The sequence below is a fragment of the Notothenia rossii genome (assembly GCF_949606895.1).
Source record: "Notothenia rossii genome assembly, chromosome: 3".
Classification (NCBI taxonomy): Eukaryota; Metazoa; Chordata; class Actinopteri; order Perciformes; family Nototheniidae; genus Notothenia; species Notothenia rossii.
In genome coordinates this window covers 89,582,785-89,600,802 of record NC_136901.1, presented here as the reverse complement: position 1 = coordinate 89,600,802, position 18,018 = coordinate 89,582,785, and the positions used below count along the sequence as shown (strand labels likewise).

Below are 18,018 nucleotides of genomic sequence, written 5' to 3'. Positions count from 1 at the left end.
CTTCAGAGACATGTTTTGTATATCTGAGACCTATAATAAAGTATAATAGGGGACCTTTAAATTCCTTGTCATAAAATGAAGTATACACACACTTGCAAAGAACATCCAGCAGAGGGAGAGGAAGGACCAGCAGAGAGCCGGGAGAGTGATCCTCAACATCCCGACTGGAAGCTTCGCTCTCAGCCGAGAGGACCTGCTTGCTGCCCGGGTCTTCACTGACCAGCAGACACCTCTCTCTCTGCAGCATTTCTGGGAGGTGAAGTGGAGACAGGCTAATGTGCATTTACCCAGACCTGTGGGAATAAGGACGGGAGGACCGAGCGATGTCTTCGCCGGGTTACACCGTAAACTACAGCCGGAATTCGACGCTGAACGGCGGATCGGCACCTTCCCATCAGAACGGTAACGGAGGCCGGGATGATGCGATTAGCCTGCTCGCTAGCCTTAGCATGCTAACACTCTCGGGGGGATGTCAGTTAGTGTGTCAGCACCCTGTTTCTTTATTTCTTTATTTCTTTATTTTGTATAACTGTCCCATGGCATTACCTAAACCAGTTACATACATTTAAAAATAAAAGCGACATGTATATCATTCTTCTAACTGCGAAAAATGAATGAGCTTAAGCTATTGAGGTGCTAACTTAACCTGTATCCCATAGAGATAGCTAGCGGCTAACATTAGCTTTAAGCGAACGATAGCTATCAAAGCAGTATTATTATGGTGTGAAAGAATGCGCAGCATCTCAATAGAATAATCACTTTATATGACATGTTTGACAATATATGAGTTCGTTAGATGTGTACTGATATAATGTAGTGGTTATTGATGGGATGCATATTCAGTTGACCGGGTATTAACCCTTACAGCTGAAGCACCAGCTGCTGATGAGGCTTGTTGTTTACAGCTAATGACACCCTCTGTTCAGTACTCTATTTGTGAGCTTTGGTGGAAGTAGAATATGTGTTTGACTCTGTTTATAAATGCACTTTCTCTCTATCCAGGTCCAGCACAGACGTACCAATCCATGCATCCTCCTGCAGGCTGCTATGGAGCCCCACCTCAACAACAGAGCTACCCCACCATCCCTGCCCAGTCCACCCCTCCCATCAAAGCCCCCCTCATGAACAGTGCCCACAGTGCTAACTACTACCAGAGCAACCATCAGCAGCAACAGCAGCACCTCTCTCAGCACCATGTAGCACCCTCCTCATACAGTGCTCCCCTGAACTCTGCACCTCCTTCTCAGCCATATCCACCTTCAGCACCGCCGCCATCAAATGCCCACTACAACCAACAATCATTCCAGCAGCAGCAGCAGCAGCAGCAGCATCCTCCATATGCCACTCCAGGATCCTACTATACACAGCAGGCATACCATGCTCCCCCAGCAGCAGCACAGCCCTTTCAGCAGCAGCAGCACCCCAGTTTGGTGCCTGCACCGCCTGGTGCCCCTGGAGCTCCCCTCTACCCAATTGTTTCCTACCCGTCTGCGCCTGGAATTAGCCAGTACGGCACCCTGAGTTCCTCCCAGAGCACCTCCAGCCTTGGAGTCATGCCGACCCACATGGGTGCACCGCTGCATCAGTACAACAGCCCTCCGCCGGCCACGACAACAGCAGTGCAGTCTGGGTACAGCGCGGCTCCTCTTAATCAGCAGGGGCCGACAGTCAATGGTCAAGGAAGCACAGGTACGTGTGAAGGGTTAGTTTAGGCTTGAAGGATCAGATGCTGGCTGGAAAGAGACATCCATTAAAAGTGTAGTCTTAATCTAGAGCACTATATACATTTGGTGTTGCAGAAACATGCACACTAGCTGTATTGGACCTAACCTGGCTTTAAAAGCAGTATAGGTATCGGTCATATAGTTTAGTGATTTTCATGTGTCTTCTTTCCAGCTCCATGTGTCGCTTATAAAAAAACATTGTACACCCAAAATGATTAGTGGTATATCAGTTATCCATGTTACCTTGAGTTCATGGTGAAAACGCAAAAACAAATTGCGTGCATACTTGCATGGGAAATAAATAATTAAAGACGAGACAATTCTCGATTTACTAACTTTCACAAAACCCCAGGCAGTTTTTCTGTGGAGGCTTGATAGTAACAATGATGTTTTCTTCATGGAAACGAGGTTATATGAGTGAGTAATTGATACATATGGTCCTTTGGGGGAAGTATTGTTATGGGTCAAATACTTTCTGCCAACTCTTGGGTGATTTTGAAATCAACACAGTGTCTTTCCAGTTGTTTGTGAAGCTATATATAGCTTTCATATTGGCTACAGAACAGAAGGGTCCACTTAAAAAAAGAGTCCTACTTACATTAATAATGCATGGCTGAAATGGGGTCAATTATTGTGTCATTTGATTGACAGCTGTTTCTAGTTTGATGCTGTTTGTAGCTCTCTTCAGTGTCAGTCTTTATTTTGAGTTTACATCTTTGTTCATGCAGACCTCCATTCTTTGGTATGAAGTATTTTCCCTTATCGTCTTTGTGTTTTCTTTCCCAGTGCACCAACACTATGACCAGGGCCACCAGGCGTCTCTGAGCTACGACACGTACAGCGGGGTCGTTCACACAGACCCTCGGCCCTCAGGAACTCAACCAACTTCAGTGCATTCCTCACCGGGCCACCACCAAGGTAACCTTTTACCTTATTTTCCGACCATACATGAGATGACACGTGGTTCAAAAACTTGAATCTGCCTTGTTACCCTTCTTCAATGCAGCTGGGACTGATCAACTAACAGCAGCTTGTAAAATAAAGTTGTTGAATGTTGAAACTGAGGAATGTAAGCAAAGGGTGTGTCTGTGTGACTGGTATGAATGTTTTGTTGAAAGTTGACAAACTGCTGTTTTTCAGTTCACTTTCCAGACAGAATGTGAGTTGGACATGTGTTAAATCGAAGCTTTGAATATAGAAAGACAAAACAATTCCAAGTAGACAGAAATACCAGGGACCTTAAAACAATCTATAACGCATTTTCAAGGCTTGTTTTTAATTATAATAATAAAGCTTTATTTGTATAACAACATGGTACACTTCACAAATTGAGACGAAACAACAAATTCTCTTCAGTTCAAACGTTAAAACCTTTTTACATGCAGCATAAAAGCATAGTATAACAATTCAACGGACACAAGGAGCTCAAAAGATACGATTTTAAATAAGTACAATAAAAGAAATAATGATCCAAAAGTTCATGATAGATAACCCCCTTAGTTCAATAAAGGAGGACATAATACAAAATGTAATAAATACAATGAAATATTAAAACCTAAAGAATAAATATGTAGAAAAATAAAGATTAAAAGACAAGCAAAATCTAGAAACAATTCATTGTAACACTTAACCGGACTCTGCCGTGGCAATAAAGACACGTTTTCTCCTTGTTCGAATGTTGAGGCCTTTTTACATATTTCCTGTTTTTTTTGTTTCACTGCTTGCAAGAAAAGCTCATAGCAGTGAATTGGTTTCACAAGGTGCCCTTTCTTTGGTGTTGAGGTGAAACTCTGTTCTATCCTGCTTTACTCTGGTGTCTGAACATGAAGTCCTTATAAGAGGGAAAAAAACACATCTCTTGGCTCCTGCTTTTTGTCTTTTCTGGTGCAACGACTTCCACAATCCCATGTTTAGACGTTCAGTCGGAGTGTTTGAAAACCTGCTCTAAATTGTGTGTGTGTGTGTGTGTGTGTTGTTCACAGCTGCAGCACACACGCTTCCAGGCACACGCGTGCAGGTGCGAGTACTTTATACAAATGTGAGGGTTTCAGTTTGAAACAGCCAGCTGCTGGTTTATTCAGTTTGTGACCTGGGATTTTTTTCACTGTCAGCGAAGCTAAAAGAAAACCAATGGACCTTAAAGCTTTGCATAGTCTCAGCATGAATGAAGAAGTGCTTATGGCATTTCTCAACATTGTGTATTCTCTGAGGCTGGTGGAATGCAGTGGTGTGGTGTAATGAAGTACATTTACTCACATTTTGAAGTGGTTGTGAGTATTTTCATTCCACTTCCAGTTTGGGAACCAATAGTGTACCCTTTCTCCACCAGTAACCCTACTTTCAGAGTATATTTTGATGATGACATGCAACAGAGTATTTCTACAAACCAGTATTGCTAAATAAATAATCTTCCACCTTCAGTAAACGTGTGCTAAATCAGTTTCTTCAGTCCCAGAGATATTGGCTTCAGGCGACATGTTAATAGCAAGTGGATTATAGGACACACACCAGACACACCTCTTTGTGTTCAAAGGCACGCACTGTTTAAAGTGCTTAATTCATGTTTAATCTAATTTTGGGATTATGTTTTGCTGGGTAAACACAACAGTAACATAAGACCGTATGCAGTGATTGAGATTCATTTGACGGTTTCAGTAATGTTTTAAAATGAGCAAGGCTGTGGTGTAGATGCAACTTCTCACGTGGCCTCTGAAATGTTACTGCTGGATAGTTTGGATGTTTTAAAATGAGGTATTATGAGGAACTTATCCATACTCAGTGTTTTACAGTAGATGATGGACAGTGGTACTACAGTGGTAAAGCAACAGCGCTCGACAGACGCAGCAGCAAATCTTAATTTGGCAAAAACAAAATGAGTTTAAAAGTAAGATAGCTAATTACCTCCTGCCTTACTTCCTGTCAGAGAGCCCTTTCTGTCAGGAAACGGAAGCCACAGAAAAAATTCCTTTGACAAAACCAGAAATGTTACTTTAACAAAAATGTCTCACACCTTCGACTCTGTTTTTGTCGAAGAAGTCCTGAGGCTTTGCAGAGTACACGGATGATAGCTTCTGTGCTGCTCTCCGTTTGTCCAGATTGGGGATGTGCAGACTGCCATCTACTGGGATAAGCACCTCACATTTCAAAATGTATTGAACTATCCTTTTAATGTTAAGCATTTTAATGCGAAATAAGCTTAACCTATGTTATCACCAGAACACTCTCAATATCTTTCTCAAAGGTTTTTAACTTTTTAATCCATGAAAGCAAACATAACCAGATTTGGTATTAAAGTTAATTTCTCTTGATAGACAGAGAAGCCATTTCTTCAACACACACTTAGACACACTTTCAAGGTTTGAAGATGGAATATTGATATGAATAAGTTGCAGACAGATGTTATGGATGTTCTTTCAAAAGTTCAGGTGTTTAAAAGTTTTATAGTCTGTGGGAGGAGACTATCCCTGACTACTTCTTACGTCACATGACATTGAGTTGCCTAATCTCCATCTCCCTCTCTGCAGTCCTGACAGTTTTCTCATGTACCTCTCCCCCCCCCCCCCCCACCCCCCCACCCCCACAGGCGTGCAGTATGGATATGTTGCTAATAGTGGAGCTAGCTCTGCCTCTGCCACCACCTCAGGCCCCGCCGCTGCCCCCTCTTCATCCAGCTCTGAGGATGATGATGATGATGAGGAGGAGGAGGAGGATGAGGAAGCAGGTCTGCTCTAGCTTTTACCTCCCCCACAACCCATTCATTAGCACTCTCTACATCCCCATAATCCTCACCGTGCTCCTAGATGTTTTGTATTATGTTCAAAAAAACTACCATTTGACCCATTCTTCCAGCTTCCCCATGTGAAGTCACCTTTTGATCGCTGCTCTCCTCTTGTGTGTCACTTCTGCTCATCGTCCATCCCTCTCCTTTCCTAATTGGCTGATTAGATTGTTCCCAATGCTCACCATGTCTCCCGTTCACATCAGTATTGACTACAAATCCTATGTTTTAATATGGTTTTAATGTGTGTACCCTGCTCTGTTGTTGGATCACTGTAACTGATGTAACATGTTTTTTCTCAGTAATGCAAGTGGTTTGCATTTCGGTTTATCTTAATAAGCTCCTGCCAGGTTCTGCTTGCCCTTATTGTCACGCAGTGCCCTCTCTCACTCAGTGGTTTTTTATCCGCCTGCGAGCCGATCACCCTCAGACGTCTCGCTGTGGTTTCTGATGCAAAACTAAATCAATGAGCTATGCTCTGAACCTGCTGGCCTTAATAATGAGTTGGTGTTGTGTAATTGTGACTCACATGTAAGTGTTTTCAAACGTAAGTGTTTCGTGCTAAAGCAAGGAGTTAATCAACAACAACCATAATACATAGTTTAAAGTCATTAAAGGTGGGGTAGGTAATTCACCTCAGAAACACTTGTTATATTCCATGGAATGCTCTTAACATCCCGATAGCAATGAATATCTGCTTTGACAATAAATCCATAAAAAACGTCATCTGTGGAAGCCGTGGCGCTGTAAAAAGCACGACCAATCATCTGAGCCGGCCCGGCTAAAGTAACTGGATGGCCTACCTGCCTGTCAGCCTTCCATCTGTGCACAAACTTATCTCGTGCCCTCATTGGTCATGTGCTCGTTCGTGCGTGTTGGAGGAGGGGCTCTGTAAGGAAGTCTGAAGGAAGGAGCAGATTTTTCCGGCTGCGAACTTTCAAATTCTAGGGCACTCGAGCTGGTTTCTCCATTCTTACCTACCCTACCTTCAATGTAGAAAAAACCCCTGGTTTCTAGCTTCTAAAATGGGACGATGAATTCCCTTTTCTATATATTAACAATTTAATATCGCTGTGTTTGTTTTTTTTGTTGGAAAAAACCTGCAATGTTTAGGATCTTGAAACATTGAGTTAGCATTTTTCTCTATTTTGGGAAATTTGACTAATTACTTATTTTATTAGAAGGTTTCACTCACCTGAATAAATGAATGGCAAAATAATGAATGGAAAATAAACATTAGTTAGTTTTGTCCATTGGTGTTGTCATAATAATAATAGCTTAGATTTATATAGCGCCTTTCATGGGACCCAAGGTCGCTTTACAAGGATGAACAGGGCAAAACATAACAAAACAAAAGGCAATCAGACAACCAATCAGAACGACAGAAACAAACAACCAATAGATTAGGGGCCAAAGGCCTTGGTGAACAGGTGGGTCTCGAGGGCCCTTTTTGAAGGAGTCAAGCGTGGGGATGTTGCGGATCTTCGCAGGGAGAGCGTTCCAGAGGGTGGGGGCTGCCACGCTGAAGGCTCTGTCCCCGAAGGTTCGCAGTTTGGTGCGGGGGGTGGTAAGCAGGCCAGAGTCTGAAGACCGCAGGTTCCGGGGTGGGGCATGTGGGCGAAGGATGTCTGATAGGGCATGTACGATAGACTCCTGGTACTAGGATGGGTTAGAAGCAGAGAACACATGTCACTGTGTGTGCTGTGCTCTGCATGTGTGATCATTACAGACGGGTTTCATCCATCCCATTCTATTCTATAGTACTAATGATAATACATTTTAAGTAAAAAAGTACAAATACAAATAAACAATAGTAATGAAATAAAACAGAGATAGCAAAACTGACAAAACTATTATTTTACTTAAACATTTTTTAAAAGAAAACAAGAAGAACAAATATACAATTTAGATTAAAATAATGTACGTTATTTGTCTAAAAGGAAACGCATCAATATCATGTGTAAGCAATGAGTTACATTTTCTTTATGTAACACCGGTGTTTTAATTAACATTGCTTTAAATGACTATTCCATTAGCATGCCCACAATCAATCAGACTATTCTTAAACCTCTCTTTATCAAAGCTCATAACTCCAGTTTCCTGTGGGGGAGGAAAGTATTTGATTTAAAGTCAGTGGACCTCTTAATACTGCTCTGAGCTCCAGTGGTGTCCTGCTCCTGTGTGCAGCTCTCGGGTGTTCCTCTCTCTCGCTCTGGATCTGTGTCGTCACCCAGAGGTTAACAGCTTCTTAAATATAGCTCCTGTGTTCTGACTCCGCTGCTCCCCATGAGAGACTCACTGCACAGTCATTTACTCTCTTAGTCCACAAGCTTGTTTCAGATTTCCCCCTCGGGATCTCGTCAGTTCCCCACGGTCTCTCTTAGGTTTTATGCTGAAACAAAACACCAGCTGATGATTTCTAGACGCCATGATATGATGCTTTGTTACCACCATGAGCACTTTGAAGCACAACATCTACCAGCTGTCCAAAATGCAAACAAAAACAAGTTTAATTAAGTGTTTCATCTCAAGTAAATGAAACTAATTTAAGTAAATGAAACAGAAAAACCGAGGGGTCCTTACAGTTGGAACAACTGAAACAAATGAGTGCTAGTTTCGCTCAATCAATTATTTGTTTTGTAAAGCAGTCACATGCAAAGGACTTTCTTTCTCTTATCGTGTCTGTTTCTATTTCACTCTGCCACTCGTCACACATACTGTAACCATACTTGCCAACCCTCCCGATTTTCGTGGGAGACTCCCGATTTCATTGCCCTCTCCCGGTTTCCTCCCGGGGTCCTATTTCTCCCGCATTTTTCCCGATTTCTGACTAAATCAGATTTACTCACGACTGTTTCCATTCTGACTTTAATACAGCTACACCATTGTTTGGTTTCCATGGTAACGCGTCTCTTTAGTAGCGCGCGCAACTGAAAGTCTGAGAGGGTTTTCAGCAGAGTGAGGAAGATAGTCACAGAACAAGAATCGACAACTCGACCCTCTGCTCACTCCTTTCCTGTAAAATACAGGTCCAGCTCACACATATGCCCCATGGTGCTACAGGCCGCAAGGCATTGGACTTAGAACTACAATAAGCACCCACTAGCACCCCCCACTAGCACCCCCCCCCCCCCCCCCCACATGTTGTCCTGAGGAACATTAAGAGACTAAATGCATCTTTTTCTCACGTCCAAACTCGTAGTAGATCAGATCAGTTGTAAACCACTACAGCATGAATGGAGCTTTACTGATCAGTGTATGTAGTAAACATACGACAGAAAACAGATGAGGCTTAGAGGAAAAGGGAAATGGAAAACTGCTTCAAAGCAACACTTGCTATAAATAGATTGTTTTACTACTATAGCCCTGGCTAGAATCCCTTTGATTAGTTAGACTGTGAGCTGACAGAGGAGGAGAGGAGGAAGAATAGGTGTCAGTAAAATCTAAGAGAAGGAGGAAGAGGAGGAGGAGGAGGAGGAAGGCTAAGCTTTCTCCTCCTCCAGAGCAGATAATCTCCTGGTCAGATTTAGTCCCAGATAATTGGATCCCCTCCCGTCCAATGAGCTCGCTGCCAGAGGTCTGTCGTGTCTTGCTGATCCCTCCTCTTGGCCAGCATGCATTCATGAGTTCATTCAGATATTCTACCCCTGCAATCTTTGTGGAAAACCTCAGCGCGTTATTAGGAGAACATGAGTGGCTGCAACAGATTACACTGCGATGTATCAGACTTTAACAATAAGAGTAGTTTTGTCTTTATTTGATCAGGGGAAGATGAGAATCAGACAGGGTGTGTGGTTTGGTTGCATCAACGTGATGCCCCGTCTACAAGACCTGTTGAATTTCTTTAGATTTAAATATGTCCGCAACTAACAACTCGATACATTTGTTCTATAAAATTTCAGAAAATAGTGAAAACATGTGTTTTCTAAAAGTCCAAGAAGAAATCCTGAAATGCTCTATTTGACTAACTCTCAAAGGTATTTAGTTAACTATCGTAGAGGAATTAGAAAACCAGAAGATATTCAAATTTCAGAAGCAGGAATCTTTTGCGTGTCTGTTTTTTTTTTTTATAAAGGCCCTTGTTGTCTGATAGGATGCAATTTATCGCTTCTTTGCCCCTTTATGTGTCGTGTCTTAAACTATCTTTTATTTGATGTACTAATATGCATTGGGTGTGTCTTCAAGGCCTTGCAAATGCATGTACCTTCTCATTAAACAAAGTCAATGTATTATTAGTTTTATCATAAGACCTGCATTCTGTTCATCAGCTAGATGTCCCTTTTCTCCATCTTTAAGTCGTGCATGTTTCACACACCATAGGAGGTAAACAAGTGTGTGTGTGTGAAAGAGAAGAAGAGAGTTTAAGGTGCTGTTTACACGAGAACGCATACGGGTTGTATCCGCTACTTTTCTCTTTCGTATAGCCCGTTCGTTCACACGAGGCCGTAACGGAACCGCGGAAACGGACCCCGCAAACGACAACAGGTCCCAAGGTGGATAAATCTGCGGACGGAACGCTCTGGGGGGGCAAACGGCTCCATATGTACGCCATACGATCATTTCCTGATAACGATGGAGCCATAGCCCCGCCTCTCCCCACCTCTGCTGCTCACTGCTGTAGCATGGACAGTAGCCAGTAGCTTCTGACCATGCTACAGATGTTAGTGCAAAAATCTACAGCTCCTCTACCACAACCATCAGCAACAAGTGGACATGGAGAATTACATGGACTACATGTTGCTAAATCCACCGCGGAGAATAAACAGAAGGGCAACCAGGCAACCATGGCAACCATGCTCTGGGGTCTTCTTCGCTGCTTTTGGTGTATTTTGTGGCGCCACTTACAGGCCCGGCATATGTACTACAGCGTCTCCAGCGCTCCCGAGCGGTCTTTAGTGAACGGAAGACTTTTTTGATATCGTATTCGGTTCGTTTGCGTTTGCGTGTAAATGGGGTCTGAGTGAAGGACTGTATCAGAGAGTGCAGAATGAAAGAGTTGTAGAGACACAGAGACAGTTGGCAGTAACGCCGTTCTGTAGCCTCACATTATCTTTTGTAATTTCTCCTCTGCTCACTCCATGTTTCTATCCTCAGAAGCTTGTGCGCTCGCTGGTCTTAAGTGACTTAAGTGCATCTTTGTGTCTTGTTTCTCTTTCTGTATTTCTCTGAGGCCTGAGGGGAGTCCAAACACAGAGCTCTTCATGGCCAAACAGAAAAAAACCAGTTCTTTCCCTTTAATGATTCCTCTTTTGTTCTTTCCCTCCTCCTCATTCATTATTTCTTGTCTCGCCCCTCGCTTTGTGTATGTGTTAATGGACTTTATTTATAGTGCTGGTCCTTTTTTATTCTCACAGACGTTCCCTTCCATCTCTTCTTTTGTTGTACTTCTTCAATTGTACTTTGTTCTGTTGTGCATTCCCCATGGGTCCTTCTTTAACTTTATTAATGTAATCATTTACTCCTCCACTCCTCTCGGCCAGTCTTTGCGGTTTCATTTGAATGTGTTATCTGTCTGCCTCTCTCAGGTGGAGACACTTCCTCCTCCAGTACAGGCAGTGCCTCTCCGGTGCCCAACAGCTATGATTCCCTGGAAGGTGGCAGCTATCCAGGTTTGTATTGATCACAAACACACTGTTCATCTAAATACAAGCCATACTCATTGATTTATCACATTACAAAACTTCTTACCAGGTGATTTCACTTTAATATGATATACAGTGTTATGCACAAAAACCTTTACAACGCACTATGGGAAAGGGAAACCCCAAAAGCATAATAGGGCCCCTTTAAGTTCTTCTTGAGGGTAAGTCATCTCCAACTGTAGGTAACGCTGCCATGACGTCAGGTTTAATCAAGTTTTATTGGAGAAAAAGTGTAGAAGTTATTACGTAGAAGTTAATACGTTGACAGAAACGGGGCGGGAACGTGTTGAAAAAATAAAGAATGTTCACCAAACAAATGAACACATATTTTTCAGCTTAATAATGAAACCATGTTAGAGCAACTTTAACAAGAAGAGATAGGAGAGGGGATTTTATTCTGCACTGAAAAATAAGATAAATAATATAAGATATTCTTTAATTTCCCAATTAATCCCAAAATGGGAAATGTTTTTGTTGCGGCAGCATGTACAATAAAGTATTGCACATAATTAGAAATGTAGAAAATAAACAATTATACAATAAATTATAGAAGAAAATGTGATTTTTCTCCATTTATGTAAAAGCCTGTGATACAAATGTGACACACACACACACACACACACACATATACACACACACACACACACACACACACATACACACACACACACACACACACACACACACACACACACACACACACACACACACACGTTATATTTCCAAAATGCCCTGTTTGAATCAGTTTAAAACAGAGCATCAGTTTGTCTCTAACGCTGAACTCTCTCCTGCTCAGATTCCATGCCGCCCTCCAACGATATGACCAATCAGGTTGCGCCCTACGATCACTATGGTTACCCAAACATGCAGCCGGCCTATCAGCAGGTGCCAGCCCCCGCCACTGACTCCGCCCCCTCTCTTGACCCGTACGGACAGCCAGAATACCAGCAGTACTCCCAGGTGAGATCACAGCCTTAATAAAGAAGGTGCTGAGAGTGTGTGTTATTGTTGATGAGATGATTTAATATTATCAAAGTAAAAAAGCTATATTTTTGATTTGCAAGCACATCCTAAGTTTTGTTTAAAGGTATAATATGTGACTTATTCCCACTAAAACGTGTAAAACAGCTAGATATATGATATGTATATATAGTTGTTATTCATAAAAGTTAACGAGAGATGTAGTTTATCATTTTAATCAAAGTAACCTCTTAAAGCATAAATCAGCATTTTGGCTACCCGCCAGTAGCTGACAACTTTAGCTTGGTTGCAGCCCCTTTGCAACGTCCTGTAATATTATTATAAATATACATAGTTACATCAACGAAAATACGACATTGAATGAGCATAGAAACATGTATAGAATATAAAACAAACTTAATTACAATTGTAAAATCAGAACGCATATATATTAAAACTGCTGCAGCATTAAAGCACAGACATTTTCAAGTTGATTTGATGAAGTTTGTACAGTAACTTTGTCTCAAGTTAAACTGTATTTCTGTCCCCCCCCCCCCCCCCCTGCAGCCGTTCCCTAACCTGACCCAGCTGTCAGCGGCTCTGGGGGGGCTCAGCGGGGTCCCAGAGCTGGAGCTGGAGGCCCTGAGTCCTGTGAATCTGATGCAGGAGACCAGCCTGCTGCCCCCCCGACCCCTCGAGGCCCCCGAGCCCAACCTCAGCGCCGACCTCAAGAAGGTCAACTGTAACCCACAGTGAGTACAGTCAAGTCAACTTTATTGTCAATCTTTCAGTTTGTGTGTACAGACAGAGATCAAAATACCGTTTCCCACAATCCCAAACACAAATATATATAAAAATATGTATATCCAATCCTATATATACACAATCAAAAGACACATTTATACATAATGCATTACATTACATGTTACTTGTTAGACCAGGGGTGTCAAACTCAAGGCCCGGGGGCCAAATCCGGCCCGCGACTTTATTTTCTGTGGCCCCGCAAGAGCTCTGAAAGAATATAATATGTTTATTATACAATTACATGCCGATTTACAGAAGCACGCTGTCCATAAACTACATGTCCCACAATGCATTTCTCATTTGACTTTTTTCTCAGACTTTTTTTTCAAAATGTAACTTTTTTTTATTCTTTTTTTAATTTGGTTTTTCTTTTTAAATCATTTTGTGACATTCTCACTGAAGAGACTTTTCATTATTTGCCCTAGACTTCTGCTTTCAGACGTAGTTAATGATGAAGTTATTACCCTATCCCATAATAATCCAATGCAGAGGCAATAATGTAATATAATACATTATTTTATATATATAAAATATTTATATATTTTTATATAGCCTTAAAGTTACAACCGGCCCTTTGAGTGCAACCATAATGCTGATGCCATAATGAAATTGAGTTTAACCCCCCTGTGTTAGACGCTTTTACCCAAAGCGACTTACATACTCAATACTGTGGGCAACAACCACAGGAGCAATTTTGGGGTGAAGTGTCTCAGGGACACAACGACATGCTGACTGCAGCGGGGTTTGAACCTGTGACCACCCTGCACCACACGCCTCCTTGTGCACACATTAAGACCTAAATAAAAGCACAACAATCATCAATATATACAAAATAAAATTCACTTCAATATCTTTGAGAATGTACATTAGTGCAAGTGTCAGTGAAGCAGGTTTAACTAACTGTGTTGAAAAGACAACAACAGTGTTTTATTCTAAAAAGTCAACATTTGATTCCACATATTCTACCATTGAAGCTAGTGGGATCTTATAATAAATATAGAAAGATGTAAAAGTGAGTGATAACTATAGCTGGGGTAGCACAATATGGCCAAAGTTATAATTGCTAAATATTTATTTATTTTTTAGAGTTCTGTAGTAAATAAGGATTTTCTTTTCAGTCAGTAGAATACCATTTGTAGGCCGTGACTTTTCTGCACTCCGCAATACTGTATGCAGATATTTTCACTTATTTTGCCTCCAGAATACTGCGCTGAAGGCAATTTGGATATTGTGCTGGTCCATATTGTGATTTCTATACCATTTGGATTAATTAACCCTAACCCTCAAAAGTTAACAAATCAAAATTAGAAAATTATAAGAAACAATAAAGTAAGAAATACATTTGCATACATGCGTACGTGCAATCTAAAACATTTTCTCTCGTCGTTCACCAGTACGTTCAGGAGCACCCTGTCCAGCATCCCTCAGACCCAGGCTCTGCTCAACAAGGCGCGCCTCCCTCTGGGTCTCCTGCTGCACCCTTTCAGAGACCTGCAGGTAAGATCTGATGTCTCATATGTATACAACTCCCCAAAACTTGATGTACACTGGAATATCTACACACATACCTTCAGTGTCTCATGTACTAATACAGCATTTTGCAGGTGCCTAAAACTCCCAAATGTACACTGGAACATCTAGACACTTCTTTAATAATACATGTTCATTATATAGAGCTTTTAGTGCTGAGCCTGGTGGAGTAGGGGCGAGGGGTTGGAAGATAATGATTTGAGGCAAAAGGTGAGTTTTGAGGGCTTTTTAGAATGACGTGAGGGCGTTGGCAGATCGGACGTGACTGTGGAGTCTCATGTACTAATATATACATGTGCCCTTCACTGTGTAGTTAACTCAGCTAAAGTGTTATGGATAACCGAGCTAGGTTTTCACTTACTCTAAAGGTCAGCTACATTTCAGGTTCATATTTTGATTTCTAAGGGTCTACTACACGCTGTTTACACACATACATGTTCATAAAACACATTATACCTATCATACTGTCTAATGCTGCAGCACCTCTGCCTCCCTGTCTCACTCTCCGTGCCTTCAACCTTTTTGTGTCCAGGTTTTTTCTTGTTTTTCGGGACAATTTAAGTTATAGATAAGATAAGAAGGACTTAAATGATCCCAATTTTGGGGGCGTTGTACGTAAGAGAAATTAAAAGACTAGAAATAAACAATCCGAAATGTTAACATCTCAAATAGAAATTAAATAGCATTAAAAAAATATATATGTGGAAATACAAATGTACAGTAACATAATATAAAGCAGGGTATTATTATTCATTCATTGTGCAAGGAATGCATATAGCAGTCATTACTACGGTCCAACATACTTTAATAAAACACAGGTTTCTATCTTTTAACTGTGTTTACCCTAAATGAGGGAAGCCTCCAGTTTGTCGATTACAGTATTCCACTAACTGAACACTCGGGGATGAAAACATTCCATATATTAAAGTGGACCTATCATGCTATATTTGAATAATATAGTGTAGGACCATACCTATATAAGGCATATTTATACTTTTTATTTTTCAAAATACCAAACAGATCATGCATTTTAGCCATTCCTCATTTCGCTCAATGTAACACTGTCTTTGCATCATGGGCTGATTCTGTGAGAACAGCACCATCTACAGGCCTGGCATATGTACTACAGCGTCTCCAGCGCTTTCCAACGGCAATGTCCGTGGCTGTCTCCTCCTGATTGGTGGAGTTGGCCCAATAGCCGTAGCGCCACTTCTGTGACGTCATAGAAGTGTTCAAACCTGGATCAGTCTGTATCAGATCCGTTGCAGCCCCTTTTTAAGAGATTTGGGAATGGAGGGAAATAGAGAGGGTTGTGTTTTCTGACACTTGGTGAGTTCCCTGGAACACCGGGGACACATATTCATGTATAGAGACGTACAAAAGGGCATTTTGCATGATAGGTCACCTTTAAGTCAAACGTAGTATTTTTTAGCAGCTGCGGGGACAGTGGGTCAGGCAGGAGGAGAGGAAGATAGGTGAGAGTATTTATAGCGGTGATGGCTGATGTGGTGTCAGGAGATATGAAGTGACGGAGAAGAGGGATACACCGTGAGAAAATAACACCGTAGCAGTCCAACTTATGAGAGTTTATTCTTGCCTCCATTTAAAAGGCACTCGCTGAATAAAATATGATGTAGCTTCGATTTATACTCGCCAAGTTAAACCGATCCATTTATTTCATTTAATCGTTTATTTGGCAGAGACAATGCACAGTAATGAACACTTAACATTTAGCGGTGACTGCACGTCTGTTTGTTTCTCAACCATTCTTTGAGTTGACCTTTGAAGCTATTGAGAGTGGGACAATCCCGTATCTCAGTTGGGAGGCTGTTCCAGAAAGAGCTGCCTTTTAATGGAGACCACCAAAAGTGGTCCGTCTGCGGTAAGGATGCCAGAAACTGACCATGATCAAATTCGAAAATCGGACAGCTCTGGCGAATATTAATCGCCCCCCCCCCCCCCCCCCCCCCCCTCACGCTCACTTCACACAACACCAATTTCACACTACACAAATCTCTCTGGGCCCGATATCATTTGTGTTTAGAATATAAAACAGATTTTCGTTCTCCTCTTGAGTTCAGCTTTTCACCTCTGAATCCTGGCACCACTGGTAATTTATCAGAACTAAATAAGCTATGAATATGCTTTGCGGTAGATCCAAAACAAATGTGCTTTTTATTTACTACCAATTTATGATCTGTGCAAGACAACCTCAGAGTTAAGACTATGTTTCCTTTGGGATTCAATTGTTTTTTTTGTGTGATTTTGCTGAAGCTGCACCAGATGTCTTTGTTTTGTTTTTTTATATTTGATGCTCCCATTCAGATTTTTTAACGAAGCTTTAAATGTCTGTCATCAAGTTAGCCGACGTCATAATCCTAAAAAAAAAAAATTGGAATAAAGTGATTATTATGATTTAGTTAGGTCGTATTTTTTTAATAAATTGATTTTGATATAATTAAAAGAAAGTAAAATATCTCCTGCTTTTTTTTACTCAGTGAAAATGTTGTTTTAAAAAGCTCAACGCCAACATCTATCTTTATTTCAACATATTTTTACTTTTGGGTATCACAATACTCTGGAGTTATTGGGTAAATGTTTGGATTACAGGATTCAGAAAAAACGAATTCTACAAAATAGTATTATACATTTTTTATCTTTTTGAGTGTAGCCTAATCTTGATCTGCCACTGTGCAGAAATTCTGGAGTTAAACTCAATGAGAAGGCATAACAAGGCGTTCAAATATGAGAACTTGTACGTTAACATGTATGGCATGAATGAAGCTTCAAGCTCTTCTGTGCATGTCACATCGTAGCGCTCAGCTTTACTGGAGAATAAACGGCCTGTATTCGACTGGAAGAAAAATGTAGAAAATGTTTCGCTGACGCCGCTACATGAGCAGCAGAAGTGTGGAGAACAATGTCATGAATACATCAGGAGACGGAAACAAGACAACAGTTCAAATGATCTGTTCAACACATTCCTCAGGAAACAGGAACAGAGCCTCTCTTCTCCCCCGTGGAAGAAAAGGTCAACATTGACACTCGATGAGAAGCGCAAAATGTGTTCAACTCAACCGTTAGCCCTGAGCCTGTTTTTCAGGTCTCAGGCTCGGAAATGACATTCCCAGAACAAATGACCATATCTTCACTTTTAAAAGGAGTACATTAATAATCTTTTTTCTCAAAGCAATGATAAACCTGTGAGTTGGATGTAGAAAAGTCTGAATCAATATAGACATTTTTATTTTAAAGTAAATTCAGGTTGAACACAGTAAAAAAATGTAAATGATAGTGTCCGTCCAAAAAAAAAACATTACTTATAGTGAAAACCACCCTTGGATGATGGGATGTTAGACTAAAAGCTTTAGGAATCCAAACTACAACATATAATAAGTACCCTGTATCAATATTGATGCAAAACAAGTGACATTTGACCTTTTTAGAGAGGTTTAGAAAAAATAACCCACTTCTGGGGTCATTTGGGTGCATTTTCCATATCTCTGGCCCCCCTCGCTCGATCTGGATGATTGACACCTCTTTTTAACCGTTGGAGCCAATAGGATCAAGGAGAAGTTCC

At 41.2% G+C, this 18,018-nt stretch overlaps 1 protein-coding gene across 1 annotated transcript in view; it reads left to right on the top strand.

Moving 5' to 3' along the window:
- The window catches only part of sec24b (SEC24 homolog B, COPII coat complex component), a 30,299-nt gene continuing 12,281 nt past the window's right edge, over window positions 1-18,018 (top strand). Inside the window, exons 1-8 of the mRNA XM_079671345.1 lie at window positions 1-402; window positions 1,003-1,689; window positions 2,511-2,642; window positions 5,308-5,445; window positions 11,028-11,111; window positions 11,941-12,104; window positions 12,672-12,856; window positions 14,303-14,546. Coding sequence (XP_079527471.1) covers window positions 324-402; window positions 1,003-1,689; window positions 2,511-2,642; window positions 5,308-5,445; window positions 11,028-11,111; window positions 11,941-12,104; window positions 12,672-12,856; window positions 14,303-14,546 — 1,713 coding nt within the window. The 5' untranslated portion in view covers window positions 1-323. The remainder of the gene's footprint in view (window positions 403-1,002; window positions 1,690-2,510; window positions 2,643-5,307; window positions 5,446-11,027; window positions 11,112-11,940; window positions 12,105-12,671; window positions 12,857-14,302; window positions 14,547-18,018) is intronic.